At 50.0% G+C, this 12,286-nt stretch overlaps 1 protein-coding gene across 1 annotated transcript in view; it reads right to left on the bottom strand.

Moving 5' to 3' along the window:
* LOC144783414 (E3 ubiquitin-protein ligase rnf213-alpha-like) overlaps positions 1-12,286 on the bottom strand; it is a 2,376,820-nt gene that overhangs the window by 984,287 nt on the left and 1,380,247 nt on the right. Inside the window, exon 25 of the mRNA XM_078662402.1 lies at positions 7,920-8,135. Coding sequence (XP_078518528.1) covers positions 7,920-8,135 — 216 coding nt within the window. The remainder of the gene's footprint in view (positions 1-7,919; positions 8,136-12,286) is intronic.

Here is a 12,286-nt window from a genome sequence, read left to right as displayed (position 1 = left end):
GCATGCTTAATTACCCCTGTAAACATGGGTAATATTTGAACAGATTTTTGTGAGAGTTCAAAAATGTCTAACAAAAAATCTTCCTTCTGCCTCATCTGAGTGCATTGTTACATTATGATAGATGGCAGCCCTATTAAGTCGATGTCCAAACCCAATATTATCTTCAGGAGGAGATGGTTTGGATGGATATGTATGTGGGTCAGGGATATCTGGTACATCTTGTGGGTTTGGATATTCCCAGTCTGGTACATCAGTAGGGTATGGAAAGGGCTCATCTGGGTCTCCCCCATCCCCTATGTTATACTCATCTTCATTCTGAGGAGGTGTCTGTGGAGGTGAAGATTGAGGTGGAGAATTTTGTGGTGAATGAGCAGGTGAACTTTGAGGTGAAATGTTAAAAGGAATAGAAGGTGAAAGAGAAAGTACAGGAGAAAAAGGGTGCATAGGTGATGTGGCAGAATCCTTCTTCTTGCCAGGTACTGGAGTTCAAGGTGCTGTATCTATCTTCCTCTTTCTATGCGGCATAGTGGAAACATGTCCTGTTTCTGGATCTATGTATATCTTATATATTAGGGGAGAGGAGTTGGCCTAACGGCTAGGGCGCTCGACCTCGGACCTGGGGATCTGGGTTCGAGTCTCGGTAACGACGCCAAAAACCTCCTGTGATTCTGGGCAAATCACTTAATCTCCCCGTGCCTAAAATGAATGCGTGTCCTCATGTAACGTAACTGGTGCTATGTAAAGCGCTCTGATACCTGATTCAGTTCGGGTCTAGTTCGCGCTATATAAAACTTTGCACAAAAAAAAAATATATATATATCCTTTTTTGCAAAAAGGATCAGGTTGAAAAAGCTCTTCTTGAAAAATTGCTTTCGGCGCCGATTTTTTCAGCTTCAGGCCTGGTTTTTGCTTGTCTTTAGCCTTAGGAATTGTTGTATAGTCCTTTGGCATAGTTTTTTTTTTTTTTTTTTTTTGAAACTTTTTATTGAGTTTATAAACACAAACAACTTGCAAGGAACAAAGAAAAAGAGAAGACATCAGTACAGACAATGTTGCACAACATGGTGTGGGAGCGGGCAGGTCAATCAATAAGCATAGGTTTCATCAAAGAAAGAGTCTTGCATGGGGGGGGCAGAAGGAGCAAAATGTAGTCCAATACACAGCAGCAAGTGGAGGAACCCTCGGGTTATGGGGACGTAGGTGCAACATCTGGGTCTGGGAGAGGGGGGGTACATATATCACCACGGTAAGTGTTCCACTGAGTCCATATCTTCCCCCATTTTCGGGGCGTACCACGAGAAATATATACAGTTTTTTCCCTGAACATGCACCAATCCATGTTTTGTTTCCATTTCCGAATCCCGGGTGGTCCCTGAGCACCCCACAGTTGCGCAATGTCTCTTTTGGCAATCATGTTGTCCAAGGTCACCCATCGAAGCTGCGATACGGAGTAGTCGTTCGGTTCCCACACATTCAGCAAGCATCTCCTAGCCTCCGGCATCGATCGCACCCCTGTAACCTCACTCATCACCTCATGCACACGGGTCCAGAATCGCACTATCTCAGGGCATTCCCAAATGATATGTAAAAATGTGCCCAGGAGACCGCATCCACGCCGGCACAAACCATCCACAGAAAAGCCCATGCGTACCAAGCGGGGACCAGTTACATACACTCTATGCAGGATTTTAAGTTGCACAAATCTAAGGCGCGCCTGGATGGCCACCTCTTTAGGGGAGGAAATCGCCGCCTGCCAATCTTCATCGTCTAGCTCCAGCCCATCACCAATCCAGACCTCTCTAAGACGAAACAGGAGATCGGACCTGGAGTTGATTAGTTTTTTATAAATAAGCAAAATCGTACTATCAGGAACATGGCCGTCCAGTACCCTATCCTCAAGCGGGGACGCTTCCGGCATCTCCACTCCCGAAGGGAAGACCGAGCGCACCGCGTGGCGGACCTGCGCATAGCGAAAAAATTCGCGATCGCTCAGAGCGTACTCGGTTTTCAATTCCTCAAACGTATTCATTCTCCCCTTGGTCCAAACGTCCTCAATCCTACTGATACCTATCAAGTCCCACCTATCAAACCCCTTCGACCGCCAGAGAGATCCAAGTCTATCGGATGCATACAGTGGGGTGGCACGAGTCAATTTATCAATCCACCCAAGCGCCATGGAGGCATGTCTCCACACCTGGACAGCCGTCCTAGTGGGGCCCGTTACATTTCGAGGGGTGAGTCTAGAGTAGAGGGCTCTATTATAGTCACCCCCTGGCAATAGCCACTTGTCCATCTCGAAGGCCGGACTCGGCGAAGGGCCGTACATGCAATGATTTATCGCCCCCAATTGAGACGCCCAATAATAGCGACGGATATCAGGCAAAGCAATTCCTCCGTCATACCACGGGAGCGACAGTTTAGCGATGGAGATCCGGGGCCTACCCCCCCACACCAGTTGTCTCTGTAGGCTCTCAACCTCACGGAAATATTTAGCCGGGACAACGTCAAGTGTGTTCTGCAATGCGTAGAGGAAGCGGGGCAGTGACATCATCTTAAACAATGCCGCTCTACCCAGGGGAGAGAGAGGGAGTTTTCCCCAAGCAACAACATCTGCCCGAAGGCGCTGAAGAGGGGGCAACAAGTTCCGGTCAAACCGCAGTTCAGGCTTCAGAGTGATAAAAATGCCTAGGTATTTAAATCCATCTCGCGCAATCACAATGGGACAACCACTGGGCAGGAGAGGAGTGTCTCCCGACAGGACATATATACAGGACTTCGACCAATTAATGACCAGACCCGAGTTTTTACGAAAGGACGTTAAGACATCGAACAGTACAATGAGGGATTTACGAGGAGATGTGAGATACAGCAGAATATCATCAGCATAGAGAGATACACGGTCCTCAAACTCCGAATTCCATCTAATGCCCTTCAGGGACGGTTCCCACCTCAACCAGGCCGCCAGCGGCTCCAAGGCGAGAGCAAACAACAAGGGGGACAGAGGACAGCCCTGTCGCGTACCTCTGCCCAATGCAAAGGGAGCAGAGACCCGACCATTGACCACCACCTGAGCCATGGGACCGGCGTAAAGCAATTTGACCCACCGAACGAATTCCGGACCGAAACCAAACTTGGCAAGAACCGCCCACAAATACGGCCATTCTATTGTATCAAACGCCATCGTAGCGTCCAAGGACGCCAAGATGGCGGGCTCACGTCTCGGCTCGCGCCAAGACGCCATGCAACCTTCGGAGGTTAAGCGCCGTGTTGCGATGCGGTATAAAGCCGGATTGATCAGGGTGAACCAGGTCCCCAATGACAGTCGCCAAACGCGTCGCCAGCAGTCTGGCCAGGATTTTAGGCTCCGCATTAATCAACGAAATGGGTCTAAAAGAGGCACAGCGATCCCTAGGCTTCCCATCTTTGTGGATGACGACTATAGAAGCCAGTCTCTGGTCCGGTGGGAGAGAGCCCACCTCCAAAGACTCGAGAAACATCGAGCGCAAGAGTGGAGCCAGCGTATCCGGACGTAGTTTATATAGCTCAATGGGAAGCCCATTAGGGCCCGATGCCTTTCCGGATCGGACCGAACGGATAGCAGCGGCAATCTCCTCCACAGTAGGCGGCGCATCCAGAGCATCCCTATCAATGTCAGACAATCGGGGAAGTGCAATATCCCGCAATAGCAGGTGGGAGTCCTGCTCAGATCGATCAGACACCGGGGAGTACACCTCGCGGAAGTAATCGGCAAAACAGGTAACAATATCAGCAGGGTCAGTATAACACTCTCCATCCTCCGCAACAACCACAGGGACGACACGACTTGCATTCTCCCTCTTATCCAGCCAAGCAAGTAGCTTCCCAGCTTTATCACCCACATCATACAGGCGGCCCTGCTGTTCCCTACCCATTTCCTTAGCAGCTTCCGTGACCAAAGCTCTGTATTCATGTTGTTTCAACTCCAATAGATGTAACCCCTCAGCGGTGACCCCAGATTCCAAGCACCCCTCCAGGGCCGTGACCTCTCCCTCAAGGCGAACCACCTCAGCACGGTTAGCCCACTTCACGCCACCAATCAACGAGAGGGCCTGGCCACGAATGACTGTCTTGTAAGCCTCCCAAAGTAAACTTGGGGAAGAAACAGAGCCCACATTTTCCGCAAAATAACAATCATGCGTTTTAACCAGCTCAGCCCTGACCCTGGGATCCCTCAAATACCAGGGGTTAATCGGAGCCACTCGGCCCGCCGAACCCCATCGTGCATCAACCACCAGCCAAAGCGGAGAATGGTCCGAGATACCCCTCGCCAGATGTTTAACTTCCCGTATGAGGGAAGCATGGGCTGAAGGCAGTAGTATATGATCTAACCTCGAGAGACTACCATGAGCACCAGAATGATAGGTATATTGCGACTGCCCCGGGTGAAGCAAGCGCCAGCAATCAGTGAGCCCCAGCGTCTCTAGAAAGTCACTCAACCAAGTCTGGAGGGTGACGGTCACACATCCCCGAGACCACCGCATTAAAATCACCCCCAACCAAAAGCAAACCCTCGGGGAGACCCAGGATTAGTCCACCCAAATCAGCGAATGTGGTGGCTTGGAGGCCCGGGGCACGTATACGGAAATCAGAATAACAACCTTCCCTTCCCAACGCCCCACAATGGCGGCGTATCGCCCCTTATCATCCAGTATGACATCATCAATGGCCAAGGGGAGGGAGGTCCGAACCAGAATGCCCGCCCCTCTGGATCCCGAAGTGAAACCCGAGTGCGCCACAAGGCGATAACCACGCCTATTCAGAGCGTAGCACTTGTTGCCGAGCAAATGTGTCTCCTGCAGTAAGACAACATCAGGAGACAAACGTTTCAGCAATTGCAACACCACCCTCCTCTTGATCCCATCCCCCAACCCATTTACGTTCCAACACAATATCTGAAGTCCCCTACCCCCCATCCCCGAATTCAGCCCCTCCCCCGCCCCACACCCGAAGCAACTTAAAAAAACAGGAGTTTGTCTTTCCTTCGCCTTGCAAATAACAATAAAATTCAAACCAACATCCCGGTTTCCCCAACAGTGCCAAAACAACTACACCCCCCACCCCGCACCCCTGCTGAAGACCAAAAAGCCCCATAAACTTGCAGTGTGCCTGTCGCCCAACCACCCAACTAGTCTACGAAAAGAAAACCCAGGAGGAGAAAGGACCCGCTCACCCCCCACCCACCCCCAAAAGGACTATTACTTGCAAACATTAATGTCACGGCATTAGCACAGATCAAAGCCAACTGTAAGGGAACGGGGTCAAAGTCGATATCTACTCCTGCTCCATTGGGCCACCCTCCGCCCGATCCGATTTTCCAGAGTCCTCAGAATGTTCTTGATCCGTAGGCAGCGAGTCAAGCCAGTCACTCACGACCCCAGGATGGTCGAAGAAAAAGGTACGATCATTATGAACCACCCGCAAACGGGCCGGGAAGAGCATGGCATACTTCATAGATCTTTCCCTGAGTCTCTTCTTGACCCCTTGAAACCCCAGCCTCTGTTTCTGGACCTGTTGTGTAAAGTCTGGATAGAAGCTGATTGTAGAGTTCTCAAAGGCAATGGGACCAGACTGTCTCGAAGCCTGCAGGATAGCGTCTCTGTCCCGGAAATGAAAGATCCTCGCTATGATGGGTCGTGGGTTAGCACCCGATTTAGGTGTGCCGCCAGGGATCCTATGTGCACGCTCGACAGCGAAAAACTTACTAAGACCCTTGGGTGCCAAGTGATTCAGCACCAGGTCTTCCACCAATAAGTCCGTCGAGGCAGCAGTCGATGATTCCGGGACCCCAATCAGGCGAATGTTGTTGCGCCTGGCACGGCTTTCATAGTCCTCTAGGCGCCCAGAGAAATAGTCATTAGCTTTCCGCAAGTTCCCGACTTCAGCCTGCAAGTCGGAGACGTCAGTGACCAGGCTAGTGGTCTTGAGATCCAGGGATTTGACCCTTTCGTTTGTCTTCGCCAAATCCGCCCTGATCAAATTGACGTCTATCGACACAGTATCCAGTTTGAGAGTCAAGGCCTCATATTGTTGCCCCAATGAAGCCTTCATTCCGGTAATGGCGCCCATGACATCACGCAACGAGAGCTCTTCCTCAATCGATGAGTCCTCCGGCATTGTCGTCGAGGGTTTAGATGCTGCGCCCGGCGATCCTTTAGTAAGGGTGTACCGGTCCATAATGTTCGTTTGCAAAGCACTCCCTCGAGCACCCGGTTTGGTCTTGCGCCTCTCACTCTCTGGCTTGGTGGCCATCTTAGATCCTGGACCCTTAAGGGTCGCCTGTTGTCGGGTGAAAATGGTGACTGCGGTGGCAAATGCAGGACCAAGAGGGCGAAGGTGGTGCCAGTCTCAGAATTGGAAGCCACGACAAATCGGCATCAGAAGCGGAGAGACCAAAAAGTATAAGCACGTCTGGCTTTCTGCGTAGCTGACAAAGTCAGGCTGGTCTCTGGACAGGAATCGAAACCAAAAGCGTTTGCCAAGCCCATGCGAGTCCAGCAATCCGTTGTTGTTCACTTACTGAACGGCCGGCCAGACAAGATAGCTCGGGGCGTCACCTTGGAGCAGGCCAGAAAACTGCGGCGATCTGTAGCTCCGGACCCCGAAGTCCAAATAAAGTTTTTGGAACAGATAAATGATCAGTAGAACTTCGCCAATAAACACCCGTCGTCCAAACCAGGATAAAGCACAGGATAGTCGGTGGAGGTGGCGAGGGTCCGGGAGCCCTGTGCTCACGCGACCATCTTGGGTGCGCGCGAAGCTCCTCCCCCTCCTTTGGCATAGTTTTCGGCACCGAAGGTATTGTTTTCGGAGTCAAGGCCTGGTTCGAGGGCTTGGAGGCATCGGAAGCAGGCTTTGTAGGTTTTGGCACCGAAGATTTTTGGGTGGAAGCTGTTTTGGTCGGCTTGGAAGCGTCGGAAACAGGCTTCATTGGTTTCGGTGCCATCTTGTCTTTAGGAGTCGGCGGTTTCTGAGTGTTTTTCGGAACCTGGACTTCTTTCGGTTTCTGGTAGTATCGGCACGTGCGGTTTGCTCGGTATGGAGCTACCGGAAGGCTTTAATATTTTCTTCGGATCCGGGCTCGATGGCAGGGCTTTTGAAGCAATGTTTCGGTCTCGACTGGGCCCAAAAGGCGGAGTTTTGACCTTAGCCTTTGGTTTAGGGGTTGGGGCTTGGGTAGGGGCAGTCGTACTCACGCGTTGACCTGATGGTATGGAGTCATCGGAGTCGTCTGCCTCAGATACGATTTGGAGATCATCGAAATCTTCCTCGGGGACACATGGACATTCGTCGAAGATATCCACCGGTTCCGGAGCTGATCTCTGCATGTCGCGTCGACGGGCCCTCCGATCTCAAATGGTCTTCTTGGATCAAAAGGACGCACAAGCTGGGCAGCTCGACTCGTCGTGTTCAGGTGATAAACACAGGTTACACACCTCGTGATGGGCGCTGCATGGAAATTTTGTTCCACACACGGAGCATTTTTTGAATGGTGTCCTTTCCAAGAGTTGTAGGCCTTGCGTTTTCTTTTAATTTTGGCTGCTAAATGAAAATAAACAGTAACATTTACCTATGACTTGTTAATAAAATCACGATTGCAATTCATTTCTCAGCTAAGAACATCCTGTTACTTTTGAGCAGTTTCTATGCATATCCGACCATAATAGGCATTATCTTGATCGCCAAACCCTCAAAATGTACTTCTACATAAACAGATTGCTTTATCATAACTAGACCACATATTCCTTGGTAAAAATAAAACCGTGATCTTTGACAAATAAAATACAGAGGGGTACAGTAACATTCAGTGATTTTCACAATTTTTTTCTAAAAAGTATTATAAAGTTAGAAATAGTTTTACTCATTACTGTGCTTCTACATACCTTCACTTTGGAGGGCTCAAAACAAATTGATTTAAACATTTCTAAAACAGGATGGTTTGAGATGCTTATAATGAGGCCAGAATGCAACACCACTTCTAGCAAGCTGGAATCTTCGCTGTTGATGAACTGATGAGTCAACTTTTTATTCACGAGTGCTTGGTAAAAAGGTTCTATGCGCTGGAGAGCTGGATACTGTGTTTGCTGTCTTATTAGTTTCTGAGAAAAAGAGAACAAATCTCCATCAATATTGAGGACTGCCGCTGCATTATATTTTTACATGATTTACCGGCCAAATTCATTTTGGGTAACATGTAATTTGGCATCATTTCTGTGACAAATACACATACATAGAAGGGAAAAACATAATTTTTTTGTCTACCTCTAGTTTTACCATGTATGCCTCAGTAGGCTCTTCCTGGCACATCTATATATATATAAAAACGAATGTATGTCTGTCTGTCTGTCGGTTTGTCCTTTATGCATTACTACACCATTCACCCGAACGCCATGAAACTTTGGGAAGTTGTTGAGTACACTCCCGCAAAGGATTCTGGCATAAAAATGTTTTAAATATCGGACCCCCAGGGCCCTCATAATCTTTTGAATACTGATGTACGCACCAGACGGAAAAACAAAAAATCGTGTATTCACAAGCACTCGAATAAATAAATAGAATTAAAACGACACTTTGAAATGTTTTCCATATTAAAATGAATAAGTTTCAATAAAAATGACACAATGTACATTGAATGTTATCATAACGAGTTTCCTTGAATTTCCTTTCATCCGAGATCGCAGCATTGCGCGACGGGTAAGCTAGTATTCTAAAATTTAGTGTCCCTCACAGGGGACTCTTCTTTTTCTGTGAGTGGGGTGCAGTCCATATGCATTGTTATTTGCAGTTTTCTCTTTTTTAAAGCCATGGGGGCATATTTACCAAGGTTTCACCCAACACAGGGCAGCAAGCAAAGTTGCTGCATTGTGTTGCTTGAAAGGGAGAAAGCAGAAATGATAAATACTTAAAAGGATATGGCTTATTTCGGCTCTCCAAGCACTGGTGTACTGTATGCTGCTTAGTACCAAGGCAGGCACTCTAGCACAATGCTGCCTTGCTGCACAAAAAAAATCCTTAGGGGTATTTTCCATTTTTATATGTGTGATGCAGAAGCTTCACACAGAAAAAAAAATTAAACCAGGAGAAATAAAGAGGTTTATCCTTGTTACATCAGGGAGGTGCAACATTTTAACGCATCCCCAGGTTTACTAGCTTTAGAAAATCTTGGACTGTGCCAAAATCAGTGGGTGGATGCATAGGAATGCCCATGCACCACCAAAGGAATACCTCCCAGCTTGAAATGTAATGTAACGCAGCGCAAGCAGCTGCGTTGCATTACTCTTCTATATAAAGCCACAGAAACTAGGCCTTGCGTGGCTATGTACATTCCAAATAAGCCTTTGGATTGCCCTGCGTCATCTTATGTGTTGCAAGGGCGATGTAAAGACTTAAATCTAGGCCTTGGTGAATATGACAAAAAAAGGAGGTCCATGGTAAAATCGAAGGCATCCCATCCAGCAGGATATTTTCCTATTACGTCCAGTTATTTATATTTGTAGAGTGCAATCTGCCAACAGGGCGGCATTGCAGTGACTTATCGAACAAGTTACTTACCTTAGAATATCCCCAGGCGACAGACTGGATCAAGAAAGTTTTTTTGTCAGCAGTACCCCTGCGCGTCGGTAGGTGGCGTCGCCAACTCTGTGTCCGTCGCCGGCGTCTTGGTCGCCGCGATGACATCGCGGAAGTTACTTAGACGCTGATGTCAGTTCTGTACATGACTTTCTGCTCCAGGAACACAGAGCCAGGCAAGACACTGACCACTGGTGCACAAAACTAGGGCCCTGTAAGGATGTCCTTAACCCTAGAAATCAGTTCGCAGAAGGCGGAGGATGGGTGTGGCGGTAAGGAATCTATAACTAACTGTTAGAAATGGGGGTCTCTAGTTGGCAATGGCTGGCGCCAATGTCCAAATAGGGACCCTTCTTCCTAAGTCAGGGCAAGTGGGCCACCCCTTTTGACAACCTCTACTCAACCCTGGGGTAACGTAGCACAAGCAGTTAGGTCTATCTCAGAGGCAGTGTATGAAGCGTTTATGATCACGTACAACAAGGCGGTAACAACACCCCAAAAGGGCACCACTCAGGTAGGTATAGAAAATTATATCTTTATCTAACAGTTTAACTCAAAACTCTCAAAGCGTTTCAACAACTACAATTCAAGTCAACCCGTAGGGACTCAAAGAGATAACAACGTATTCATCCACACGTAACACTGACGGACTTCAGGGCCGGGGCGTACGAGACCCGGTGCGCACCAGATAACTGTCGTTGAAAGGGGAGACAGCACGCAGTTTCTTGAAGAAGCGGCGACGGTGACAGAAGGGCGCGGCTGCGGCGGCCTGGGCTGGTGGTGGCGATGACTCTCGTCGTGCAGCTCCATGGTGGGCTCACAGCGGCAGCAGCTCTCTCTTTAGCTGCGGCGGCCCACTGGACAACTCCAGAGGATACAAAGTAGTCAATGGTGCGGGCGCTCAGCGGCCACAGCTCTCTCTTTTCTGCGGCAGCCTGCGGGACAAATAACGATGGTGCCCAGTAGCAAAGGGTGTGGGCACTCAGCGGCTACAGCTCTCTCTTGGCTGCGGCAGCCCACGGGACAAATCACGATGGTGCACAGTAGTCAAGGGTGTGGGAACTCAGAGGCTACAGCTCTCTCTTGGCTGCGGCGACCCACGGGACAAATCACGATGGTGCACAGTAGCAAAGGGTGTGGGCACTCAGGCTACAGCTCTCACTTGGCTGCGGCGGCCCACTGGAAAACTCACAATGGTGCACAATAGCAAAGGGTGTGGGCATTCAGTGGCTACAGCGCTCTCTTGGCTGCGGCAGCCCACTGGACAACTCCAGAGGATACAAAGTAGTCAATGGTGCGGGCGCTCAGCGGCCACAGCTCTCTCTTTTCTGCGGCAGCCTGCGGGACAAATAACGATGGTGCCCAGTAGCAAAGGGTGTGGGCACTCAGCGGCTACAGCTCTCTCTTGGCTGCGTCAGCCCACGGGACAAATCACGATGGTGCACAGTAGCAAAGGGTGTGGGAACTCAGAGGCTACAGCTCTCTCTTGGCTGCGGCGACCCACGGGACAAATCACGATGGTGCACAGTAGCAAAGGGTGTGGGCACTCAGAGGCTACAGCTCTCACTTGGCTGCGGCGGCCCACTGGAAAACTCACAATGGTGCACAATAGCAAAGGGTGTGGGCATTCAGTGGCTACAGCGCTCTCTTGGCTGCGGCCGCACATGGGACAAATCACGATGGTGCACAGTAGCAAAGGGTGTCGCACGCAGCGGCTACAGCTATCTTTTGACTGCAGCAGGCCACGGGACAAATCACGATGGTGCACAGTAGCAAATGGTGTGGGCACTCAGCGGCTACAACTTCTCTTGGCTCCGGCAGCCCACGGGACAAATCACAATGGTGCACAGTAGCACAGGGTGTGGGCACTCAGCGGCTACAGCTCTCTCTTGGCTGTGGCGGCCCATGGGACAAATCAACAGAAGGTCTGAAAGTGCAGGTTCCGGTGTCCCTCAGCGGCGGCATCTCTCCCTCAGCTGCAGCAGCCCACACAGATCTTGCAGAAGGTCGGAGGGTACAGATTTAGGCGAATTCTCAGCGGCGGCAACTCTCATCTTAGCTGCAGCCGCCCACCCGGAATTAGCAAAGGAAGGTTCAACGGTTCAGAGTCAGGTGGGCGCCCAGTGACGGCAGCTCTCTCTTAGCTGCAGCGGCTCGCACAGGCGCAGCAAAAGTTTAGAAGGTTTCAGTTCAGTTTAGAGCGGGCTCTCAGCGGCGGCAGCTCTCTCCTAGCTGCAGGGGCCCGCGCAAGTTCAGCAAAAGTTCAGAGGATTTCAGTTCAGATTCAAGCAGGCTCTCAGTGGCGGCAGCTCTCTCTCAGCTGCAGTGGCCTGCACAGGTTTAGCAAAAGTTTAGAAGATGCCCAGTCCGTGGTCCTCACAGTAGAACTAGAGGCTCCGGATTACTCGACGGACGCCTCACCTGCAAGTTGAACTCCTCGCACAGGAATTCCGAAGGCTGACGGGGTGAAGTCTAATGTCCTTGAGACTTAGGCAGGAGGCTCTCTCGATCTAGGCCCTCGGGTAGTTTCTTCCGCAAGCTTGGTGGAAGTTGCAAAGTACTTTCCTCTGCCCGCTCGGACAGAGTTTCGTCTTCACATCCAGAAGGAACACGCCTGGCCAAAGTTCCAGCGCAGCATTTTATACCTACAAAGTCTTTGTTCTTTAAGGTTGTAAATCAC

Source organism: Lissotriton helveticus, chromosome 9 (assembly GCF_964261635.1).
Source record: "Lissotriton helveticus chromosome 9, aLisHel1.1, whole genome shotgun sequence".
NCBI classification, from domain to species: Eukaryota; Metazoa; Chordata; class Amphibia; order Caudata; family Salamandridae; genus Lissotriton; species Lissotriton helveticus.
This window is presented reverse-complemented; position numbering and strand designations above follow the sequence as displayed.